At 43.6% G+C, this 26,675-nt stretch overlaps 1 protein-coding gene across 2 annotated transcripts in view; it reads right to left on the reverse strand.

Annotated features, from left to right (window-relative positions):
• LOC140194909 (A disintegrin and metalloproteinase with thrombospondin motifs 12-like) overlaps positions 1 to 26,675 on the reverse strand; it is a 688,485-nt gene that overhangs the window by 195,793 nt on the left and 466,017 nt on the right. For both annotated transcript variants that reach the window (XM_072252276.1, XM_072252277.1), the window contains exon 14: positions 6,828 to 6,948. In XM_072252276.1, the coding sequence (XP_072108377.1) occupies positions 6,828 to 6,948 (121 nt within the window). The remainder of the gene's footprint in view (positions 1 to 6,827; positions 6,949 to 26,675) is intronic.

Raw genomic sequence — 26,675 nt, forward strand, 5'->3', positions numbered from 1 at the left:
TGGAAATCCTTTGTCCTTTCTGTTTTAGAAGTGGTTTAAGATAGAAATCCTTGGTGTGTTTTATGAAAGTTGTGTGGATTTAAATGTGTATCCTTGAAAATAAACAAACTGTGTTTTTAACTACTTTGTTAGCTGTAAATCTCCTTGGTAAGGAGGAGGGACTCACTGTTCAAGTAGTGGGTATTGGCAGCTAAATTCGTTGTGGAGAATAAACAGGGAAGTGAACTAGTCTTTGAAGATTGGGTAGTTACAGTATAATCTTCCTTTAGTGAGAGTACTCATGGCTATTTAATCTGATTGGGATTAAAGTATTTACTTGTGTTTAGAATTTAGCGGTCAGCAAATCCAATATCATCACAAAGCACATTATTTTTCTGCAATGAAGCTATTTCTGAAAGATCACACAGTGATAAAAAGTAAGCACAAATATAAATTTCTATATTGTTTATTTAATCATTTAGAGACACAGCATGGTGTCAGGGCCTTCTGCACAATTACACACATGTGACCAATTAACATACCAATCCATAAGACCATAAGATATAGAAGCAGAATTAGGCCATTTGGCTCTATAGAGTTTGCTCCACCATTTTATCATGGCTGATCCTTTTTCCCTCTCAGCCCCAATCTCCTGCCTTCTCCCCGTATCCCTTCATGCCCTGATGCATCAAGAATCAACCTCTGCCTTAAATATATCCAATGACTTGGCCTCCACAGCTGCCTGTGGCAATGAATTCCACAGCTTCACTGCTCTCTGACTAAAGAAATTCCTCCTTATCTCCACTCTAAAAGGACGCCTCTCTATTCTGAGGTTGAGTCCTCTGCTGTGTCTTTGGAATGTAGGAGGAAGCCAGAGAACCTGGTGGAGACCCATATGGTCACAGGGAGAACATACAAATTCATGGATCTCAGGCCCTGGGTACTGTAATAGCATTACACTAACCACTATGCTACCATGCTGCCTGCAGATCGTGGGGCTACATTAATCTTCTGTCAGTACTACAACAAAAACTAGGAGAAATCCTGAACTTTTCTGTATCTAGTCTCAATTTTTCCAATCTAATCGACAAATAAGTCTGCAGCCAGATGTGATAATGCATTGAGATACAATTGTTTAATTTCCACCACTGCCTGTAAGGATTTTGTACATTCTCCCCATGACCACGGGGTTTCCTGGGTCGAAGGGCAGGTTCAAATCAAATCAAGTTTAATTGTCATTCAAACCATAAATGGATACAGCCAAACCAGACAGCATTTTTGAGGGGCCAAGGTACAAAAACATATATATGTAATCAGAATAATGAGAAAGGGGCAAAAAAGAACACAGTTGTGTACATTTTTAGACCAAGGTACAGAGGAAATATCAGGGGTAAGTTTTTTTACGCAGAGTGTGGTGACTGCGTGGAATGGGCTGCCAGCAACGATGGGGGAATCGGATATGATAGGGTCTTTTAAGAGACTGCTGGATAGGTACACGGAGCTTAGAAAAATAGAGGGCTATGGGTAACCCTAGGTAATTTCTAAAGTAAGGACATGCTCAGCACAGCTTTGTGAGCTGAAGGGCCTGTATTGTGCTGTAGGCTTTCTATGTTCTATGTTCTAAGCTCCTGAGCAACATCCCGCAAATTGGCGGATGGATCCTGGCAGTCCAGCCTGTAATCCATCCAACCGCCACTGGAAGGCTCCATGGTCAGGAGAGGCCACCACCCCCAACCGAGCCCAGACGCCGCCCTACAATGCAAGCCCGAGGACTGAGGCCTAGTCCTAGTTACAACTGCAGCGACACTACCTCCTTACTGCTTGCGCACCTCCACAGCACCATTCCTATACTGTGCTATTCTACATCCTAATTACAAGGAAGGCAAGCCAGCAGCTCTGCTTCATTAGTAGTTTGAGAAGATTTGTTATGTCACCAAAGACTCTAGGAAATCTCTACAGATGTACAGCGGAAAACATTCTGACTGATATGGAAGCTCCAATGTATAGGTCCTACCCTGCTTTAACCTACTAAAGTGTAACCTCACATTTGTCCAACTAAGATTCCATGTGTTACTTTTTGGTCCATTTACTTAACGTAATCTCTCGCTTTGCCCATGATGCCACCAACTTTGGTGTCACCCAAATGCGGCCCAGATGTGCTACGGACGAAGAACCCAAGACAGGTGTGAAAAAGCTGGTTGGGGTTCAGGACTGCGGGCCAGATGTGCAGCAGGATATGGGAGCTGGAAATGGGAGCCAGGCATGCGTTGGGGTTGAAAGTTAGGAACGTGGGCCTGATCAGCAGCCAGAGTTGAGAGCTGGGAAAGGAGACTGGAAAATCAGCCAGAACTGGGTTTTGGAATGTGGGCTGGAACTGAAGCAAGAGTAGGGGTCACCAGCAGGCTATCACTGATGGAAGAGAGGCAGGAGCCTGAGGACTCAGGGATTTAGGAACAGCTCATTCCTCTCTGCCATACATTTCCAAATGGTCCATGAACCCATGAGTTGTACCTCATGATTCTATCACTCTTGCACCATTAACTTTGTAATGTTATGCCTTTGCACTGTACTGCTGCTGCAAAACAGGAGATTTCACACTGGATACACTCAGTGGCCATTTTATTACCTTCCTGTACCTAATAAATTAGCTACTGAGTGCACTTTTATTATCTTCTGCTGTGGTAGGACATCCACTTCAAGGTTTGAAGTGTAGTGCATTCAGAGATGCTCTTCCGCACATGGTCATTTGAGATACTGTCACTTTCCTGTCAGCTTGTACCTGTCTGACCATTCTCCACTGACCTTTCTCACTAACAAGCTATTTTCAACCACAGAACTACCACTCACTAGATTTTTTTTTTGTGTTTTTCGCACCATTCTCTGTAAACTCTAGAGAATATTGTGTGTGAAAATACTAGGAGATCAAAAATCTCTGAGATACTCAAACCACCCCGTCTGGCACCAACAATCATTCCACAGTCAAAGTCACTTAGATCACATTTCTTCCTTATTCTCAAACAACAGGAATTCTGCAGATGCTGGAAATTCAAGCAACACACATCAAAGTTGCTGGTGAACGCAGCAGGCCAGGCAGCATCTCTAGGAAGAGGTGCAGTCGACGTTTCAGGCTGAGACCCTTCGTCAGGACTAACTGAAGGAAGAGTGAGTAAGGGATTTGAAAGTAGGAGGGGGAGGGGGAGATCCAAAATGATAGAAGAAGACAGGAGGGGGAGGGATAGAGCCAAGAGCTGGACAGGTGATAGGCAAAAGGGGATACGAAATGATCATGGAACAGGAGGTCCGGGAAGAAAGACAAGGGGGGGGGACCCAGAGGATGGGCAAGAGGTATATTCAGAGGGACAGAGGGAGAAAAAGGAGAGTGAGAGGAAGAATGTGTGCATAAAAATAAGTAACAGATGGGGTACGAGGGGGAGGTGGGGCTTTAGCGGAAGTTAGAGAAGTCGATGTTCATGCCATCAGGTTGGAGGCTACCCAGACGGAATATAAGGTGTTGTTCCTCCAACCTGAGTGTGGCTTCATCTTTACAGTAGAGGAGGCCGTGGATAGACATGTCAGAATGGGAATGGGATGTGGAATTAAAATGTGTGGCCACTGGGAGATCCTGCTTTCTCTGGCGGACAGAGCGCAGATGTTCAGCAAAGCAGTCTCCCAGTCTGCGTCGGGTCTCGCCAATATATAAAAGGCCACATCGGGAGCACCGGACGCAGTATATCACCCCAGTCGACTCACAGGTGAAGTGTTGCCTCACCTGGAAGGACTGTTTGGGGCCCTGAATGGTGGTAAGGGAGGAAGTGTAAGGGCATGTGTAGCACTTGTTCCGCTTACACGGATAAATGCCAGGAGGGAGATCAGTGGGGAGGGATGGGGGGGAACGAATGGACAAGGGAGTTGTGTAGGGAGCGATCCCTGCGGAATGCAGAGGTGGGGGGGAGGGAAAGATGTGCTCAGTGGTGGGATCCCGTTGGAGGTGGCGGAAGTTACGGAGAATAATATGTTGGACATGGAGGCTGGTGGGGTGGTAGGTGAGGACCAGGGGAACCCTATTCCTAGTGGGGTGGCGGGAGGATGGAGTGAGAGCAGATGTACGTGAAATGGGGGAGATGCGTTTAAGAGCAGAGTTCATAGTGGAGGTAGGGAAGCTCCTTTCTTTAAAAAAGGAAGACATCTCCCTCGTCCTAGAATGAAAAGCCTCATCCTGAGAGCAGATGTGGCGGAGACAGAGGAATTGCGAGAAGGTGATGGCGTTTTTGCAAGAGACAGGGTGAGAAGAGGAATAGTCCAGATAGCTGTGAGAGTCAGTAGGCTTATAGTAGACATCAGTGGATAAGCTGTCTCCAGAGACAGAGACAGAAAGATCTAGAAAGGGAAGGGAGGTGTCGGAAATGGACCAGGTAAACTTGAGGGCAGGGTGAAAGTTGGCAAAGTTAATAAAGTCAACGAGTTCTGCGTGCGTGCAGGAAGCAGCGCCAATGCAGTCGTCGATGTAGCGAAGGAAAAGTGGGGGACAGATACCAGAATAGGCACAGAACATAGATTGTCCCACAAACCCAACAAAAAGGCAGGCATAGCTAGGACCCATACGGGTGCCCATAGCTACACCTTTAGTTTGGAGGACTAATCTTCCTTATTCTGATGTTTGGTCTGAACAACAACTGAATCTCTTGAATTTGTCTGCATGCTTTTATGAATTGAGTTGCTGCCACATGATAGGATGATTAGGTATTTGCATTAACAAGCAGGAGTACAGGTGTACCTAATAATGTGTCCACTGAGTGTACCAATTATAACATATCTGATTCTGATTCTGAACGTGGAGCAAATATGCATTTGGTTGGAAATGTGGACCAGGTGTGTAAATGGAACCAGGGGTCAAATATGTGACCTCCAACCTGAAGGTAGGAACATTGGTTTCTCCTCCTCCCCCTTCTCTGTTTTTCCATTTCCCATTCTGGCTTCCTCATACCTTTCTTCTCACCTGTCCATCACCTCCCTCAGGTGCTCCTCCTCCTTCCCTTTCTCCCATGGTCCTCTCCTGTCAGATTCCTTCTTCAGCTCCTTACCTTGTTAATCTACCTTCCCCCAGCTCCTTACTTCAAACCCCTTCCCCCAGTCACCCACCTTCACCCTCCCCTGGTTTCATCTATCGCCTGCTAGTTTGTACTCCTCCCCCTCCTCCACCTTCATATTTTGGCTTCTTCCCACTTCCTTTCCGGTGCTGGTGAAGGGTCTCAGCCTGAAATATCACCTGTTTATTCCTCTCCATAGATTATTCCAGAATCACTGGGTTCCTCCAGCATCTCGTGAGTGTTGCCAGGGTTGTGAACTAGTTTTGTGGTGGGTGACGAGGATGGGAACCAGGTGTGTGGTCTGAGTCAAGGTCGGGAACGATGTGTGGCTGAGACCATGGGATTGTCATGTGGCCAAAGCTGTGGGTTCACTGCATCCATTAGTCTTGCAAGACCATGGATCAGCGCCTGGAAAGTCTTCACTCTCCAGGGCGCAGGCCTGGGCAAGGTTGTATGGAAGACCAGTAGTTGCCCATGCTGCGAGTTTCCGCTCTCAACGACACCAATGTTGTCCAAGGGAAGGGCATTAGGACCCATACAGCTTGGCATCAGTGTTGTCGCTGGGGCTCGAACTCATGACCTTCAGGTCGCTAGTCCAATGCCTTAACCACTTGGTCATGTGCCCACACTAGGCATTCGTCTAGTGATCTGAAGGTCGCTAGTTCGAGCCTCAGCTGTGGCAGTGTGTTTGTGCCCTTGAGCAAGGCACTTAACCACACATTGCTCTAGTCTGTGCGAGGAGTGGCGCCCCACACAGACTTCCAATCCACGCCTTGTAAGGCGTAAAAATGTCCAACGCAGGCCTCTCATGGTCTGAGTCGACGTTCCCTCCCTCCCTCCTACTATTTATACCCCTCATAATTTTGTATAACTCTATCAAATCCCCTCTCATTCTCCTATGCTTTAAGGAATAAAGCCATAACCTATCTAAATTTTCCCTATAACTCAGGTCCTCTTGTCCTGGCAACACAGAGTCATAGAAAGGTACAGCACAAAAAAAGGCCCTTTGACCCATCTAGTCTGTGCTGAACCATTTATACATCCTTAAAAATATTCTCTGTACATTTACACCTGTAGGTAGGTGATCAGAACTGCACACAATACTCCAAATTAGGCCTCACCAACGTCTTACACAACCTTAACAGAGCATCCTGGCTCCTGGAATCAATAAGCCTATTTACGTAGGCCAACATGCCGAAAGCTCTCTTTATGGCCCCATCTACCTGTGACTCCACGTTCAAGGAGTTATGGATCTTTATTCTTAGGGAGACAAACACAGGCAGCTCGAATAACCTCAGGTTTACAGAGAGGAGAATGGAAAATGGTAACCATTGTGATGATTGTCTCCAGGGTGGCGCAATAGCACAGCAGTTGGCACAGCGCTTTAAAGCGCCAGCTGTAATCTTGGGGGTCAATTCATCTCACGGTCTTTAAGAAGTTTGTCCTTTCTCCTCATGATCAGCCGGAATTCCCCCAGTTGCTCCAGTTACCTCCCATATTCCAAAGACGTACCAGCCAAGCCCGGCACATGATTTGATATTCAGCCAGTATAAACCAGACTTACAGTAGGAGCTGGTGGTGCTGGAAACCTGGGCTACATATTCACCAGTAACAAGTACCAGCAGAAAAGAATCTCTCAAGCCAATGTGAGAGTCAAATGGAAATATTCACAGAGCACAAAGTGCACAGGAAACTGTCCACATTCTCTTAAATATTAGCAATTGAACAGTCAAGAGATAAAATTGTTGATCAAATTTTTACCTAATCCTTCACTCTCTTCAAAGGTCTTCTTTACTGTCTGACAAGAAGAGCCATTCCCATGGCACACCCCACATTGATCTTCAGCTGCATTCGATTCTATTTCATAGTCACAGCCGACAGTCTGGAATAAACAGACATAAGTGATTTAATATATATTCAACATCACATCATAGATCTGTAAAGTCATTCAGCATTGAAGCAAGCCACTGGAGACACGCAGCTGGCAGTATAAAAGTCTTTATTCGGCACACACAAGCTGACAGCATTTGGAGTCACTCTGGAAAGAGGCTCCCTAACCCAACGTTACCACATTTTTATCTGCTAAAGATCAAAGGTAAAAGCAGGACAATTCTATATTTACAATGCATTCCATTATGCTTCCTTTGAGTTACATATAATTTTCAAACACCCAGATCTTCACACCAGCACATCTAAAATGTATGTTAATCACCGCTGTCTCTGAGCTGCATTCATGCATATTCAGATATCTCAGGTCCATGGGGTGTTTCCTGGTCTGCAATCAACCCCAGTCTTCAGCTTGAGATAGACCATTGTTTTAAGCTGCATTTTAAATTCATTGTACTATCCACATTCACATCTGCTATTTGCTATTTTCTATGACCCCAAAATACGTCCTAACACAGCCCATCGACATTGGCCATTACATGCATCATCATGCTCACTGGTTCTTTGGGTTAGATCAGTAACCATACTTCCCATTCAGATTCACTTACTTATCAGAACATACGGTGAAGTGCATTGTTCGTGTTACAACCAGTCAGCATCTGCTGGGGGAAGCCCATGAATGCCGCCACACATTCCAGTGCCCACATACCATATCCACATGGCAGAATGGCACAGAATACAACAACCAGCAAAACAGCGCGCACACAAGCTGCTGGAGGAACTCACTGGGCCAGGCAGCTTCTATGGAAAGGACTAAACACCTGACGTCCCAGGCCAACAAAACATGCCCACATGCTACTGTGTTGCTTTGGATTTCCAGCATCAGCAGATTTGCTTGTGTATGTGGAACAGTAAATCAAGCTCCCACCCACCCACACACGTGGACAGCCCTACAACTCAGCCTCCATCCAGGCTTCAGCCATTAACTGGTAACTGTCTTTGAAAAACTTAAGTTCACAGAATTTCAGGAATGTTTTCTTTCCTTTAGTTTTGTTAGCCGGTTTCATACTTATAAATTGATTGAAGCTCTTTTTCTCCTTTAGCTGTGTCAAGGGTTCTGACATGAAAATTATTTTGAAGTGATCACATCCTTATGGAAGCAATCACAAAACTGCCGAAAATTCCAAACAATTGTGACTAAATTGCTCAAGGAACTGTAAGATCGAGTTTAGAGGAGGTTACATGCATCGCTAAGCCTTTTAGAGTGTGCTCCTGAGGTTAAAATGTGCTGTTGGAGCTAAGTAATTGATTACTGCTCTATATTGGAAGCAGGCATTTCTCTTATTGTGACTGAACGAAGGAAATGAAATCTAGTTCATTCTTTAACACCTTATTGTGAAAAAGAATGACTATAAATTAATTAATATTTTTTTCAAAATCTGCCTCCATTGGTGATTTTCTGGGGTCTTGCTATAAAACAATGCGATAGCAGGAGTTAATACTCAATCTTTATAAAACGCTGCTTATGGCACACTTGGAATATTGTGTTCTGTTCTGGTCACTTCATTACAGGAAGAGTTTGACAGCTTTAGAGAGAGTGCAGAGGAGATTTACCAGGATGCTGCCTGGATTGGAGACGATGTCTTATGAGGATAATCTGAGTGAGCTAGGGCTTTTCTCTTTGGAGCAAAGGAGGATGAGAAATTTCTTCCAGTTTACGATGGCACTGGTGAGACACTGTGATGCCTTACTGGCAACAAACAAGTCTACTAACTATTAATCGAACGATTTCTGGACAATGATTACTGCAATCAATAGCCTGTAACTTCCATTTCAGAGTTGAGCTTTTGCAACTCCTTTATGACCTGACATTTTCATGGTGTGAACTGAAGTCTCAGAAGTACAGAAAGGTTGTAGCTTGGCATATAAGTCAAAGCAGTGGAGCCCAGGCCCGAGAGCAAGAAACGAGCCAATGTGTGGCCACGGTTAGAGTGAGGCAAGGTGAGCTGAGGTGAGGCAGAGGCGAGGCGGCAGGGTTTGGGCCAAGAGCGAGGAACAAGCCGATATTTGACCAATTTAAGCACCAGGCCAGATTGGAATGGTCGGGTTTGGGACGAAGTGAGGGGGCAGGGCCCATACCGGAGAGCGAGTAATGAGTCAATGTTTGGCTGAATTAAGCAGTGAACTCACTTTCATGAAGTTTAGTTCTGAATGTTTGCAAAATTTGTTCTTTTTTGCATATTAGGTGTTTGACAGTGTTCGTTTTTAAAGGGCTCTATTGGATTGCTCTCTCTTGAGGCTGCCTGTAAGGAGATGAATATCAAGGTTGTTTATCGTATGTATACTTAAATTAATGAATGTACTTTGAAATTTGGAGGTGACTTGAATATGGTGTACAAGATGATAAGGGGTATAGATCGAACCAGAGACTCTTTTCCAGGGTAGAAATGGCCAATATGAGGTGGTATGATTTTAAAGTGATTAGAGGAAAGTATATGGGGGTTGTCAGAGGTACGGCTGTTTCTAACACAAAGAGTGGTGGGTGCATGCAACACCCAGCCACAGGCAGTGATAAAGGCAGGTATATTAGGGACAGTTAAGAAATTCTTAGATAGGCATATAAATGAAGGAAAATGGAGGGCTGTGTGGGAGGGAAGGAGGGGTCAGATTGAATTTGAACTAGGTTAAAAGGTTGACACAACATTACTGTCCAAAGCTTATGCTGTCTTCTTGCTGCTGCCATCAGGAAGAAGGTACAGGAGCTTCAGAGCTCACACCATCAGGTATTACCCCAGAACCATCAGGATAATACCATAAAACCATGAGACATAGGAACAGAATTAGGCCATTCAGCCCATCAAGTCTGTTCCGCCATTCCATCATGGTTGATCCCAGATCCCACTCAACCCCATACACCTGCCTTCTCGCCATATCCTTTGATGCCCTGGCCGATCAGGAAACTATCAAGTTCCTCCTTAAATATACCCATGGCTTGGCCACAGATTCACTACTCTCTGGCTAAAAAAATTTCTCCTTACCTCTGTACTAAATAGTTGCCACTCAATTTTGTGGCTGTGCTCTCTACTTCTAGATACCCCTACCAGAGGAAAAGTCCTCTCCACATCCACCCTATCTAGTCCTTCTAACATTCGGTAGGTTTCAATGAGATACCCCAAATTCTTCTAAATTCCAGTGAGTACAGGCCCTAAACTGCCAAAGGCTCCTCATATGTCAACCTCTTCATTCCCAGAATCATCCTCGTGAACCTCCTCTGGGCTCTCTCCAATGACACTTCCTTTCTGAGATAAGGGGCCCAAAGATCCTGAACCAGAGAGGATAACTTCATTCAACTTCATCTCCCCATCACTGAAATGTTTGCTCAACCCATGGACTCACTTTGAAGGACACTTCATCTCATGTTCCCAATATTTGCTGCTTATTTATTGTTATTCATTCCCTCTTTTGATATTTGCAGTTTGTTGTCTTCTGCACTCTGGATGAATGCAAAGTTGGACAGTCTTTCACTGATTCTGTTATGGTTATCATTCTATAGATTTATTGAGCATTCCCACAAGAAAATGAATATCGGGATTGAATAGGGTGACATATATGTACTTTGATAATACATTGACTTTGAACTTTTGAACCAGACTGTGCTGTGGTGTTCTATGTTCCACGAAGCAGGTCTGTTAAGGAAGCATTGAGTAGTCTCAGGTCGATAAATGGGAGATCTCAGTAGCAGACTAGATAGTGCTGCTGTCACACTGTTCCACCAAACTAACTTTGACCTAATCCAGTGTGTTGTCCATACGCAATTTGCACTTTAACTACATGGGTTTCCCCCCACGTTACCAATCTCTTGTTCTTTGAAATGCTCATGGTTCTTCAGCCCACTCAGTCTCCACTAATCATGAACCAACCAGTCACCCAAACCACGTATTGATCACATCTTTATTTCACCATATTTTTATTGAACGCCCCCCCCCCCCCCCCCCAGATTTTACCACTCTCCCTCAATAGAGTGATTTACTGCGGCCAGTTAACCTATCAGCCTGCAGGTCATTGGGATGTGGGAGAGAACTGGCACAGAATCAGAATCAGGTTTATTCTCACCAGCATGTGCTGTGGAATTTGTTAACAGCAGCAGTACAATGCAATACATGATAATATAGAAAGAAAAGACTAAATAAGTAGATCAATTACATTAAGTATAAAGGCATCCGTTAGTCTTGCGAGAGCATGGATCTGCGCCTGGAAAGTCTTCACTCTCCAGGGCGCAGGCCTGGGCAAGGTTGTATGGAAGACCAGCAGTTGCCCATGCTACAAGTCTCCCCTCTCCACGACACCAATGTTGTCCAAGGGAAGGGCATTAAGACCCATACAGCTTGGCACCAGTGTCGTCACAGAGCAATGTGTGATTAAGTGCCTTGCTCAAGGACACAACACGTTCCCTCAGCTGGGGCTCGAACTCATGACCTTCAGGTAGCTAGTCCAATGCCTTAACCACTTGGCCGCGTGCCAAGTATATATATGTGTTTATTAAATAGTTAGATTAAAAATAGTGCAAACAGAAATAATATATCAAAAATCAGGGAGAAATCCGCGTGCTCAGAGTGATAACATGCTAAAACCACACAAAGAGAACCCTCAATCAGGAACTGAATCTTGGTCTCTGTATCTGCAGGGTATAAAGCCGTATGAGCCTGGAAACAGCTGATCTCATCCAATCTCAGCGTGACATAGGCTCAGGCATTGTGAGTGCTTGCATGGGAGCCCACCTGGGGATAGGCCTTTCAGGTGACACGATCGCATCATGGCTCAATGATTTACAGCACCAGTGATGAGTGTTCAATTCCCACAGCAGCCTGTGACGAGTTTCTACATTCTCACTGTGACTACATGCGCTTCCCCGGGTGCCCTGGAGTTCTCCCACATTCCAAAGCCATACAGTACCGTGCTAAAGTCTGAGGCACATATATACAGTATATAGCTGGGGTGCCTATTGACTTCAATGGATCTGGGGTTGAGAGGGTGAACAGCTTTTAAGTTCCTTGGTATACACACTACCAAGGTCTCACTTGGTCTCTACATACTGGCTGAAATAAAAGTGCCTCTTTCACCTCAGATGGTTGAAGAGGTTCGGCATAAGTCCCCAAATCCTAAGGACTTTCTACAGGGGCTCAATTGAGAGTATCCTGATTGGCTGCATCACCGCCTGGTATGAGAACTGTACTTACCTCAGTCAGAGAGTGGTGTGGACACCCAGTGTATCTGTAGATGCGAACTTCCCACTATGCAGGACATTTACAAAGAGAGGGGTGTAAAAAGGACCCAAAGGATCATTGGGGACCCAAGTCACCCCAACCACAAACTGTTCCAGCTGTTACCATTCGGGAAATGGTACCACAGCATTAAAGCCAGGACCAACACGATCCAGAACAGCTTCTTCCACCAGGCTAACAGACTGATTAATTCACACTGATACAATTGCATTTCTATGTTATATTGACTGTCCTGTTTTACAAACTATTTATTAGAAATTACTAAAACTTGTACATTGCCCATTCAGATGGAGGCATAATGTAAAGATTTTTACTCCTCACGTATGTGAAGGATGTAAGAAATAAAGTCAATTCAATTCAATACTGTATTTGTCAATGTGGAATGGAGAGCCAGTTTGTAAATCTGGCAGAAGCAAAGGATGTTGGGAATGGTGAGGGTGGAGTGCCGCAGGAGGGGTGTGGGACAGGTGGCAGAGAAGGAGTGCCAGGGGCGGAGGGTGGCACGGGTGCAGATACACCCAGCCCTGAGACAAAAGTACAAGTCATTTGATTCCAAACAGGTGGTTTATTGATCATTACAGAATGTCTCTCTGGTGCTTCCCACTCCCTTCCAAACCATGATTCCCCTCCCCTTCACAACAGAGACACATATCAGAGTCAGGTTTATCATCACTCACATGTTATGAAATTATTTTCTTTGCCACAGCAGTACAATGCAATACAGAAAATTATTACAGGGCTATGCAGAAGTTTAAGTCACCCGAGCAATATACTGTGCCTAAGACTTTTGCATGGTTATTGTGTGTCTTGTGATCTTAGGTTCATTAATTAAAATAGATTGCAGGGAATTAGTGACTATATAGTTCATGCTATCCCTTCCTTTTTAAGCAGTAACATTTGCAAAACTTGAAACACATCCAGCTCTCATTTCAACAATTGCTTCAATCTTACCTGTTGCCAAAGATAATATCGTAATTCAATTATTGCCAACTGTGCAATAAAAAGTTGCGAGCATGTAACCAGTTATGAAGTACGTTGCTCACGTCCTCTGACTTTCTGTCACATCTGTAACTTGTTTAGCCTATGCATTTGGATCAAATCTAATCTCATAATTCATTTAATCAAACCTCTGCAGTTTTATCCTTTATCGAATTGAAAGGAGACACTTCACAAGCCTGTCACTTCTCGCTCCAAGTTCAGTGAAAGCCATATTATAACTTTTCCAGTGTCTTCTCAGCACACAGGACTTGATATGCTTAAATTGCCAAAATCTCAAAACAATTTCTGCAGGACTTCACCAAAAAACAATCAACATGCTAAACCACTGACCTTATGACATCCATTACGACATGGATGGGAGCCAGCAGAAGAAGGGATTAGCTGATGCAAGATAGGGAAATATGCGTAGCTGATAGGGCGGTTCTGGGAATCTGCACAGGCTCAATGCACTAAAATGCCTCCTTATTCAGTACTAAAAATGAGATCTTAAACTCAACATGAGAGAAAAGCTGAAATATGCTCCATTCACGAGTCTCCAAATGGAAAGTGCTTTCGACTGGGTGATTACAATCATCCTTTTTTCTGAGCTGCAGGCTCTTGTTAACCATAAATTGAAAATGGATCATGCACAATAAATCCCAATTGTTACTGCTGGACCACTGGTAATGGAAAGCTAAGTATAAAGTTATTCCTTTAAATAAGCAATTGAGATATCAGTAATTCATTTCATTTCACTTCCTTCATTCATTCGTTCAGTTAATCAATAAATTATTTCACAATTCAAGATTGTTTAATACCATTTCCAGTATACAGCTATAAAGGAGAACAAAATGATTATTGTTCGGGATCTGCTGCAGCACAAAAACACAGTAAGATAAAGAACACAACAAAAGAAATATAAATACTTGAAATAGCTTATATAGATTGATTGTATGTCCATAAAGAAATGCTCGGCACAGGACTGTCTGTATATGAGGTGACCAACAAGAAATGATAAAGTAGTTGTGGTTGGGGGTGTGGTGGGGTGGCTTAGTGAGTGGAGGTGTTGATCAGCCTTACTGCTTGGGAAAGTAACTGTTTTTCATTATTTACTTATTAATTCATTCAGTAGCCATGAACTAAATTAACTTAGCAAGTTGTGAAATTGGTCCAACAGGTGAAAGAAAGGCAGATGATAAAATTAAACAGAGGTCATCTGCAATGTCTAGGTACTAAAAAATCTGCACATTACCGAGATTTGACTAGAAATAAAGGATCGCTATTGAGTTCTGACAGTGTTAGTAGAATCTGGTATTGGAACATCTAAGAATTGAAGAAATATATGGTAGACAATTGTTCTTGCAAAAGCAAAGTAAGTTTCAGAATTGCTGGGAAAGAAGTAGTGTTGAAACATTCTTCTTGGCAGAGTGGAATTTTAGATAATTATTTGAATCTCTCTTTATCCCAGCAAATGATTCTTAGTTCCCATTATATTTTACCATGTGATAGTGTCATATTCTGATGCTTTTTCATTAAAAGGTCATTTGGAAATTAAGAATGAGGTGCAAAACACGTTGCTTTTGACATTTTATTAAAAGTTACAAGATTAAAGAAGATGAAGAGAAAGGAATGTGGTAGGAGAATTAAGAAAGAGAAAGAGTAAAGGGGAAAAGAGAGTGAATAGAACTGGTCCGGTCTTCTTACACCAGATCACAGATAACAGAAGATTCTTAAGGTTGTTATAGCTGGGGATGGGGGTAGTGGAGATAGACTCCCACTGCCCATTAAATGCTCCCAATGGTCTGTGTCTCAAATAGTTTTGGACAACCAACTCCAGCTCCTGGCTTCCTTGTGTGGCTTCGCTTCTAAGCCTGACAGAATTGCTTCTACTGACAGGAGAAGGGACAAAGGTGGATTGCTGAGGCCTTAAAACCAGTCGTCCCAGGCAGATGGTACTTGTCAGCTGTGTTTGGGAGCTCATTTAGCAGAACGAAAACTGATTTCAAACCTCTGCCTTATGCCTATACCCACTCACGGGAAAGGCTTTGGAAATAAATCCCAAGGAAAAATTTGGATCAGGGATCCCTAAGGCAGTCCGATATTGAGCACAATGCTGACCGGCAACTCTTGCGACTGGTGCATGTATCGGGCTCTGTACTTCATCAGCTGCTTGGAGAGGGGGAGCCTGCTACACGGGCAACAGCCCTTGTTCTTCATACTGTACTGCCCTGGCTTGCATATCAACTATGTAGTTTGCTAGGACACACATCCATGGTTGACCTCAACCAACAGGGGGCCTTCTTAAATAACAGTAAATTCCATTGAAATTTCCACAGATTAAATCACCAGATTCAAGTAATGTGATATTGGCCACTTAAAGCAAGAAGTTTCCAAAAAACTACAAGGGCAATTTATAATGGGCTGGATTAATCAGACCCTATATTTCGAATGTCCAGGAGATGAGGTAACAAGCGTACAAGCATAGCAAAGTAACTTAAGCCTAATTTATTATCATAAAATAGAAAGCATGAATAAGCCACACAAAATACTAAGTAGCAAGTCAAAAAGATTTCCACAGATATTTCAGACCTCATGATTCGTAGTCACCACTTGCTTGTCGTTGCTGTCACGGAACTCTGAATTCTGATCCACTTGTGAAACCACCGCTGGGTCCTAGGCACTGACTGCGATTACTGGCCCTTGGTTGAAGTCCAACGAAAACCAGAAAGGCACCCCCATAAATACGAGTTTCACAAGCACAAGGAGATCCAGAAACACACAAACTCTTTCATATTTTGTTCACAACAGCCTGTCTTTTTTCAAACACATCCTGTGTCTATTAACACAGTGCTCATAAATGATCTGATGTTGTAATAATCACTCCTTGCACTATAATAGCAAACAACACTCCTTTGCTCTTACAGAAGTCCATGAATGTCTACACACATGCAATAAGCTTGAATGCAGACACTAAGAAAGAATCCTTCAACCTAGTTCTCAAAAGTTACAACAGACATTAACAGAGCTACAGTTTTTACCTTGTACGGTCACTTCATAAACATGACACACTAACAGACCCATGTGTTACAAGATCAGAAAGAGTTAAATTGTTATTTGACCTTCCAGACATTCAAAGTTTTACAAAATTTAATATAACTTTAAACACTAGAAAACTCACTGAACAGTCCTATGCATATAGGTGATTATATAAGAGCATGTATAAACACAGGGATGTTAAACTACAAGAAAATTAACAATTCTAAACAGCCTCCTACAAAAATAGTCTGTAACACCACCTAGATGAGAGTGCCAAAGTAAATACAAATATTGTGTGGGACATCAGTATAATACCAGAGTCTAAAAGGAAATCTTAGTTCAGATTCAGCTAGGGAAAAGTTGCAAGAAAATTTTAACAATGGAGTTATACTTTATTGTCGCCAAACAATTGATACTAGAATGTACAATCATCATAGCGATTTTTGATATATTCTACACGATAACGAGAGAAAAGGATAATAAAGGATATTGCGAGTCTGCCAGGGAAGTCAAAGGCTCAATGTAAGCAAAGCCATTGTTATTGTCTTGATTTGCTCTGTGTTACTGTTTGTATTGTTCTGTGTCATGTATTATGTTACAATGCTGTTCTGCTAAGCATTCTGGGCATCCTGTGTTGGTGCCGAAATTTGTGCCATCACTCATAAGGCTGCCCCCAGCACATGACTGGGTATTGGGATTGTTAATGCATATGATACATTTCACTGCATGTTTCCATGTACAGGTGATGAGTAAATCTAATTCTGAATCTAAATAAACAGTGAATATAATTCTTTGGAAGGCAGACTTTGTAATACTGACTTCCAAGAAGGTTACAATGTTGGTGCAAGTAGGAGGTCTGATTGCCAATGACATTACATAGAACATAGAATAGTACAGCACAGTACAGGCCCTTCGGCCCACAATATTGTGCCGACCATCAAACCCTGCCTCCCATATAACCCCCCACCTTAAATTCCTCCATATACCTGTCTAGTAGTCTCTTAAATTTCACTAGTGTATCTGCCTCCACCACTGACTCAGGCAGTGCATTCCACGCACCAACCACTCTCTGAGTAAAACAACTTTCTCTAATATCCCCCTTGAACTTCCCACCCCTTACCTTAAAGCCATGTCCTCTAGTATTGAGCAGTGGTGCCCTGGGGAAGAGGCGCTGGTTATCCACTCTATCTATTCCTCTTATTATCTTGTACACCTCCATCATGTCTCCTCTCATCCTCCTTCTCTCCAAAGAGTAAAGCCCTAGCTCCCTTCATCTCTGATCATAATGCATACTCTCTAAACCAGGCAGCCTCATGGTAAATCTCCTCTGTACCCTTTCCAATGCTTCCACATCCTTCCTATAGTGAGAGGACCAGAAATGGACACAGTACCCCAAATGTGGCCTAACCAGAGTTTTACAGAGCTGCATCAGTACATCGCGACTCTTAAACTCTATCCCTCGACTTACGAAAGCTAACACCCCATAAGCTTACGTAACTACCCTATCTAACTGTGATGCAACTTTCAGGGATCTGTGGACATGTACCCCCAGATCCCTCTGCTCCTCCACACTATGAAGTATCCTGCCATTTACTTTGTACTCTGCCTTGGAGTTTCTCCTTCCAAAGTGTACCACCTCACACTTCTCCGGGTTGAACTCCATCTGCCACTTCTCAGCCCACTTCTGCATCCTATCAATGTCTCTCTGCAATCTTCGATGATCCTCTACACTATCTAGACCACCACCAACCTTTGTGTCGCTTACAAACTTGCCAACCCACCCTTCTATCCCCACATCCAGGTCCTTAATAAAAATCACAAAAAGTAGAGGCCCCAGACCAAATCCTTGTGGGGCACTACGAGTCACAATCCTCCAATCCGAATGTACTCCCTCCACCACGACACTCTGCCTTCTGCAGGCAAGCCAATTCTGAATCTACCTAGCCAAACTGCCCTACCATGCCTTCTGACTTTCTGAATAAACCTACCGTGTGGATCCTTGTAAAATGCCTTACTAAAATCCATATAGATCACATCCACTGCACTACCCTCATCTATATGCCTGGTCACCTCCTCAAAGAACTCTATCAGGCTTGTTAGGCATGATCTGCCCTTCACAAAGCCATGCTGACTGTTCCTGATCAGACCATGATTCTCTAAATGCCCATAGATCCTATGTCTAAGAATCTTTTCCAACAGTTTTCCCACCACAGACATAAGGCTCACTGGCCTATAATTACACAAACTATCCCTACTAACTTTTTTGAACAAAGGGACAACATTCACCTCCCTCCAATCCTCCAGTACCATTCCCATAGTCAATGAGGACATAAAGATCCTAGCCAGAGGCTCAGCAATCGCTTCCCTCGCCTCATGGAGCAGCCTGGGGAATATTCCTTCAGGCCCCGGGGACTTATCCGTCCTAATATATTTTAACAACTCCAATACCTCCTCTCCCTTAATATCAGTAATGCTCCAGGTCATCAACCTCACTCATATTGTCCTCACCGTCATCAAGTTCCCTCTCATTGGTGAATACCGAAAAGAAGTATTCATTGAGGACCTCACTCACTTCCACAGCCTCCAGGCACATCTTCCCATCTTTATCTCTAATCGGTCCTATCTTCACTCCTGTCATCCTTTTGTTCTTCACATAATTGAAGAATGCCTTGGGGTTTTCCTTTGCCCTACTCAGCAAGGCCTTCTCATGTCCCCTTCTTGCTCTCCTCAGCCCCTTCTTAAGCTCCATTCCTGCTACCCTATATTCCTCAATATACCCATCTGATCCTGCTTTCTAAACCTCATGTATGCTGCCTTCTTCCAACTGATAGGTTCTCCACCTCACTTGTCCCATGGTTCCTTCACCCTACCACTCTTTATCTTCCTCACTGGGACAAATTTATCCCCAACATCCTGAAAGAGATCCCTAAACATTGACCACATGTCCGTAGTACATTTCCCTGTAAAAACATCATCCCAATTCACACCCGCAAGTTCTAGCCTTATAGCCTCATAATCTGCCCTTCCTCAATTAAAAATTTTCCTGTCCTCTCTGATTCTATCCTTTTCCATGATAATGCTAAAAGCCAGGGAGCGGCAGTCATTGTCCCCCAGATGCTCACCCACTGAGAGATCTGTGTCCTGACCCGGTTCATTACCTAGTACTAGATCTAGTATGTCATTCCCCCTGGTCGGCCTGTCCGCATACTGTGACAGGAATCCGTCCTGGACACACTTAAGAAACTCTGCCCCATCTAAACCCTTGGAACTAATCAGGTGCCAATCAATATTAGGGAAGTTAAAGTCACCCATGATAACAACCCTGTTATTTTTGCACCTTTCTAAAATCTGCCTCCCAATCTGCTCCTCGGTATCTCTGCTGCTACCAGGGGGCCTGTAGAATACCCCCAATAGAGTAACTGCTCCCTTCCTGTTCCTGACTTCCACCCAAACTGACTCAAAAAAAGCATCCTGCTACATTACCTACCCTTTCTGTAGCTGTAATTGTATCCCTGACCAGTAATGCTACCCCTCCTCTCCTTTTCCCCCCTCTCTATCCCTTTTAAAGCACTGAAATCCAGGAATATTGAGAATCCATTCCTGCCCTGGTGCCAGCCAAGTCTCTGTAATTCCATGTGTGTATCCAAGCTCTCAGTTCATCACCTTTGTTCCTCATGCTTCTTGCGTTGAAGTACATGAACTTTAGCTCTTCTACCTTACTACCTTTATTCTGCTTCTCTTTCCTCAAAGCCTCCCTATATGTTAAATCTGGCTTTACTCCATGCACTTCTTTCACTACTCTATTGCTCCAAGTCCCAACCCCCTCGTAAATCAGTTTAAACCCTCTCGAACCACGCTAGCAAACCTACCTGCAAGGATATTGCTCCCCCTCAAGTTCAGGTGCAACCCATCCAATCTGTACAGGTCCCACCTTCCCCAGAACAGATCCCAATGGTCCAAAAATCTAAAACCCTGCCCCCTGCACCAACTCCTCAGCTATGCATTCAACTGCCATCTCCTCTAATTCTTATCACTATCACGTAGCATTCTGGATTTTCAAACAATTTTGTCAAGATTTGACAAGTGAGATGATAGATTTGTTCACGTCTAGCGAGATTGGCAGGTGCAACTTTAGCTGAATTTGTAATAAGTTAGATTCTCACAGATAGGTGGCACAGTAGCGTACAGTGAGCACAACATTTGACAGTACAGGTAACTTGGGTTCAATTCCCACCGCTACCTGTTTGTATCTTCTCTCAGTGAGCTTGAGGGTTTCCTTCGGGTGCTCCAGTTTCCTCCCACAGTCTAAAGACATATCAGTTGGTAGATTAATTGGTCATTGTGAATTGTCCTGTAATTAGACTAGGACTGAATTAGAAGGATGCTGGATGGCACAGCTCGTAAGGCCAGAAGGGCCTGTTCTGTGTTGTATCCCAATAAAGATCAATATAATACAAATAAATATAGATGGAGGATGTCATAATATTAGTGGCTGAGCATAGTGATTGATTATTGTTGAAGTCCTGCAGGAATTGAGGCCATTGTGTTTTGAGGTCTTGGCACTTTAAGCATAACAAGTGCAGTCTGCAAAGAAGACCCTGGAAAAGATTTAATGGGTGTTCACTAAACTTGGAGCTCTGAGTGACAGGCTTAATGAGGTATCTCCTTTCAATCTGATAAACGATATAACTGCAGAGGTTTGATTAAAACAATTAGGAGATTAGATTCAATCCAAATGCATCGGCTAAACAAGTTACAGATGTGACAGAAAGTCAGAGGACATGCACAACATACTCCATAACTGGTTACATGCCAGCAACTTTTTTTATTGCATAGTTGGCAATAATTGAATTGCATTATCGTCTTTGGCAGCAGGCAAGATTGAAGCAATTGTTGAAATGGGAGCTGGATGTGTTTCAAGTTTTGCTAATGTAGTTGTTTAAAAAGGGAGGGGTAGCAATGGACCATACAGACATTAATTCTCCACAGCCTGTTTTAATCAATGACCATAAGACCACAAGATATACAGTACTTTGCAAAAGTCTTAAGCACGTGTATACAACTGGGATGCCTAAGACTTTTGTACAGTACTGTAGTAATTTTATGTATTGTACTGTACTGCTGCCACAAGAAAACAAATTGCATGACATATGTGAGTGAAGATAAACTTGATTTAGATTCTAATGTGGACTGAGAGTGGAAAGGAGGTAGGGAGAGGGGAATCACAGTTGGGAAAAGAGGAACAGAGAGGGGAGGGAGCAGGGAGCACCAGACAGACATTCAATAAATCAGTTGTTTGGTATCAAATGACCTTGCCTGGAGTCTCAAGGCTGGATATGATGGTAACCGCCCCACCCCTGGGACTCCTCTGCCACCTGTCCCAAACCCTCCGGCAGCATTCCACTTTTACCATTCCCAAATCCTTTGATCCTGCCAGATTTACAAACTCGTTCTCCACTCCACGTTGACAACTACAGCACAAACTTATACTATATTACGCACACAAAATATATATGTGCTGAAACCTTTGACCAATACTGGAGAAGCAGAATTAGGTGATTTAGCCTGTCGAGTCTGTTTCGGCATTCCATCATGACTGATTTATTCTCCCTTTCAGCTCCATTCTCCTGCCTTCTCCCTGTAACTCTTTTTTGCCCTGACTAACCAAGAACCTATCAAACTCTGCTTTAAATATACCCAATGACGTGGCATTTACAGCCATCCATGCCAATGAATTCCAGAGAATCACCGACCACTGGCTAAAGACGTGCCTCTATTCTGTGGTTCCAGACTCCTCCACAAAAGGAATCATCCTCTCCACATCCACTCTATCAAGGTCTTCCACCATTTGATGTCTTTCAATTAGCTCACCCCTCATTCTTCTGAATTCTTGTTAATACAGGCCCAGAGCCATCAAACACTCTTCATATGACAAGCCATTCAATCCTGGAAACATTTTTGTGAACCTCCTTTGAACCCTCTCCAGTTTCAGCACATCCTTTCTAAGATAAGGGGGCCAAACCTCCAAGTCAGGCCTCATCAGTGTTTTATAAAGTCTCAACATTACATCCATGCTTTTATATTCTAGTCCTCTTGAAATGAATGCTAACATCACACTTACGTTCCTCACCACAGACTCAACTTGTGTTAAATTAACCTTTAGGGAATCCTGTGCAAGGACTCCTAAGTCCCTTTACGTCACAGTATTTTGTATTTTCTCTCCATTTAGAAAACAGTCAACCATTTCACTTTTCTCTATGAAAGAGTATGATCATACATTTCCCGACACTGCATTCTGTCTGCCATTAGTTTGCCCATTCTCCTAATCTGTCTAAGTCCTTCTGTAGTCTCTCTACTTCCTCAAAACTACCTGTGTCTCCACATATCTTCATATCATCTGTAAACTTTGCAACAATGCCATTAATTCCATCATTCAAATCGTTGACATATAACATAAAAAGAATCGGTCCCAACACAGACCCCTGTGAAAACCACTAGTCACTGGCAGCCAACCAGGAAATGCTCCCTTTATTCCCACTCTTTACACCCTACCAATCAGCAACTGTTTATTCATGCTATAATCTTCTCTGTAACACCATGGGCTCATAGCTTAAGCAGCCTCATGTGTGGCACCTTGTCAAAGGCCTTCTGAAAATCTAAGTACACAACATTAACCAATTCTCCTTTGCATATCCTGCTTGTGATTTATTAAAAAGAATTCCAACAGATATGTCAGGCAAGATTTTCCCTTGAAGAAACCATACTGAATAATGTTTAAATAGAAATTTATTATGATAGTACGTACACATCACCACATACAACCTTGAGATTCTTTCTCTGAGGGTATACTTAGCAAATCTCTAGAACAGTAACTGTAAACAGGATCCGTAAACCGTAAACAAACTGCAAATAGAGATAAATAAATAGCAATATAAACAAGATAATAAAGTGTAGTTATCCCCTTTTGTTCAGGATCCTGACGGTTGCGGGGTATTAACTGTTCTTGAACCTGGTGGTGCAAGTCCTGAGGCTCTTGTACCTTCTAAATCAAGTCAAGTCACTTTTTATTCTCATTTTGACCATAACTGCTGGTACAGTACACAGTAAAAACGAGACAACGTTTTTCAGGACCATGGTGCTACATGAACAATACAAAAACTACACTGAACTACGTAAAACAACACAAAACTACACTAGACTACAGACCTAGCCAGGACTGCATAAAGTGCACAAAACAGTGCAGGGATTACAATAAATAATAGACAATAGACAATAGGTGCAGGAGTAGGCCATTCAGCCCTTCGAGCCAGCACCATCATTCACTGTGATCATGGCTGATCATCCACAATCAGTACCCTGTTCCTGCCTTATCCCCATATCCCTTCACTCTGCTATCTTAAACAGCTCTATCTAACTCTTTCTTGAAAGAATCCAGAGAATTGGCCTCCACTGCCTTCCTAGGCAGAGCATTCCACAGATCCACAACCCTCTGTGTGAAAAAGTTTTTCCTCAACTCCAATCTAAATGGTCTACCCCTTATTCTTAAACTGTGGCCTCTGGTTCTGGACTCCCCCAACATCGGGAACATGTTTCCTGCCTCTAGCGTGTCCAATCCCTTAATAATTTTATATGTTTCAATCAGATCCCCTCTCATCCTTCTAAATTACAGTGTACACAAGCCCAGTTGCTCCAGTCTTTCAACATTTGACATTCCCGCCATCCCTGGAATTAACCCACTGAACCTATGCTACACTCCCTCAATAGCAAGAATGTCCTTCCTCAAATTTGGAGACCAAAACTGCACACAATACTCCAGATGGGGTCTCACCAGGGCCCTGTACAACTGCAGAAGGACCTCTTTGCTCTTATACTCAACTCCCCTTGTTATGAAGGCCAACATGCCATTAGCTATCTTCACCGCCTGCTGTACCTGTATGCTTACTTCCAGTGACTGATGAACAAGGACTCCCAGATCTCGTTGTACTTCCCCTTTTCCCAGCTTGACACAATTCAGATAGTAATCTGCCTTCCTGTTCTTGCCACCAAAGTGGATAACCTCACATTTATCCACACTAAACTGCATCTGCCCACTCACCCAACCTGTCCAAGTCACCCTGTATTCTCATAACATCCTCTTCACATTTCACACTGTCACCCAGCTTTCTGTCATCTGCAAATTTGCTAATGTTACTTTTAATCCCTTCATCTAAATCATTAATGTATATTGTAAATAGCTGCAGTCCCAGCACTGAGCTTTGCAGTACCCCACTACTCACTGCCTGCCATTCTGAAAAGGACTCGTTAATCCCTACTCTTTGTTTCCTGTCTGCTAACCAATTTTCTATCCATGTCAGTACCCTACCCCTAATAACATGTGCTCTAATTTTGCCCACGAACCTCCAATGTGGGACCTTATCAAAGGCTTTCTGAAAGTCCAGGTACACTATATCCACTGGCTTTCCCATGTCCAATTTCATAGTTACACCCTCAAAAAATTCCAGAAGATTAGTCAAGCATGATTTCCCCTTCGTAAATCCATGCTGACTCGGACCTATCCTGCCACTGCTATCCAAATATGCCGCTATTTCATCTTTTATAATTGACTCCAGCATCTTCCCCAGCACTGATGTCAGACTAACTGGTCCATAATTGCCTGCTTTCTCTCTCCCTCCTTTCTTAAAAAGTGGGATAACATTAGCTACCCTCCAATCCGCAGGAACAGATCCTGAATCTATGGCACATTGGAAAATGATTACCAATGCATCCACGATTTCTAGAGCCACCCCCTTAAGTACCCTGGGATGCAGACCATCAGGCCCTGGGGATTTATCACCCTTCAGTCCCATCAGTTTACCCAACACCTGATGTGAATCTCCTTCAGTTCCTCCGTTACCCTAGGTCTTCTGGCCACTATTACATCTGGGAGATTGTTTGTGTCTTCCCTAGTGAAGACAGATCCAAAGTACCTGTTCAGCTCATCTGCCATTTCCTTGTTCCCCATAATAATTTCACCTGTTTCTGTCTTCAAGGGTCCAACTTTGGTCTTAACTAATTTTTTCCTCTTCACATACCTAAAGAAGCCTTTACTTTCCTCCTTTATATTCTTGGCTAGCTTATCTTCGTACCTCATCTTTTCGCCCCGTATTGCCTTTTTAGTTATCTTCTGTTGCTCTTTAAAAGTCTTCCAGTCCTCTGGCTTCCATCTCATCCTTACTATGTTATACTTCCTCTCTTTTATTTTTATACTGTCCTTGATTTCCCTTGTCATCCATAGTCGCCCCTTAAAATCTTTCTTCCTCTTTTGAATGAACTGATCCTGCAGCTTCTGTATTATTCCCAGAAATACCTGCCATTGTCATAATAAACAAGACAATAGGCACAGTAGAGGGCAGTAGGTTGGTGTCAGTCCAGGCTCTGGGTATTGAGGAGTCTGATGGCTTGGGGGAAGAAACTGTTACATAGTCTGGTCATGAGAGTCCAAATACTTCGGTGCCTTTTGCCAGATGGGAGGAGGGAGAAGAGTTTGTATGAGGGGTGCGTGGGGTCCTTCATAATGCTGTTTGCTTTATGAATGCAGCGTGTGGTGTAAATGTCTGTAATGGCGGGAAGAGAGACTCCAATGATCTTCTCAGTTGACCTCACTATCCGCTGTAGGGTCTTGCGATCCGAGATGGTGCAATTTTCGAACCAGGCAGTGATGCAGCTGCTCAGGATGCTCTCAATACAACCTCTGTAGAATGTGGTGAGGATGGGGGTGGGAGATGGACATTTCTCAGCCTTCGCAGAAAGTAGAGATGCTGCTGGGCTTTCTTTGCTATGGAGCTGGTGTTGAGGGACCAGGTGAGATTCTCCGCTAGGTGAACACCAAGAAATTTGGTGCTCTTAACGATCTCAGCAGAGGAGTCGTCAATGTTGAGTGGAGAGTGGTCGCTCCGTGCTCTCCTGAAGTCAACAACCATCTCTTTTTGTTTTGTTCACATTCAGAGACAGGTTGTTGGCTCTGCACCAGTCTGTTAGCCGCTGCACCTCCTCTCTGTATGCTGACTCGTCGTTCTTGCTGATGAGACCCACCATGGTCGTATCATCGGCGAACTTGATGATGTGGTTCGAGCTGTGTGTTGCAGCACAGTCGTGGGTCAGCAGAGTGAACAGCAGTGGACTGAGCACACAGCCCTGGGGGCCCCCGTGCTCAGTGTGATGGTGTTGGAGATGCTGCTTCCGATCCGAACTGACTGAGTCAGGAAGTCTAGGATCCAGCTGAAGAGGGAGGTGTCCAGGCCCAGTAGCCTCAGCTATCCAATCAGTTTCTGAGGAATGATTGTGTTGAATGCTGAACTGAAGTCTATGAACAGCGTTCGAACGTATGTGTCCTTTTTGTCTAGGTGGTTTAGGGCCAGGTGGAGGGTGATGACGATGGTGTCGTCTG

The sequence above is a fragment of the Mobula birostris genome, chromosome 3 (genome assembly GCF_030028105.1).
Source record: "Mobula birostris isolate sMobBir1 chromosome 3, sMobBir1.hap1, whole genome shotgun sequence".
In the NCBI taxonomy this organism is placed as follows: Eukaryota; Metazoa; Chordata; class Chondrichthyes; order Myliobatiformes; family Myliobatidae; genus Mobula; species Mobula birostris.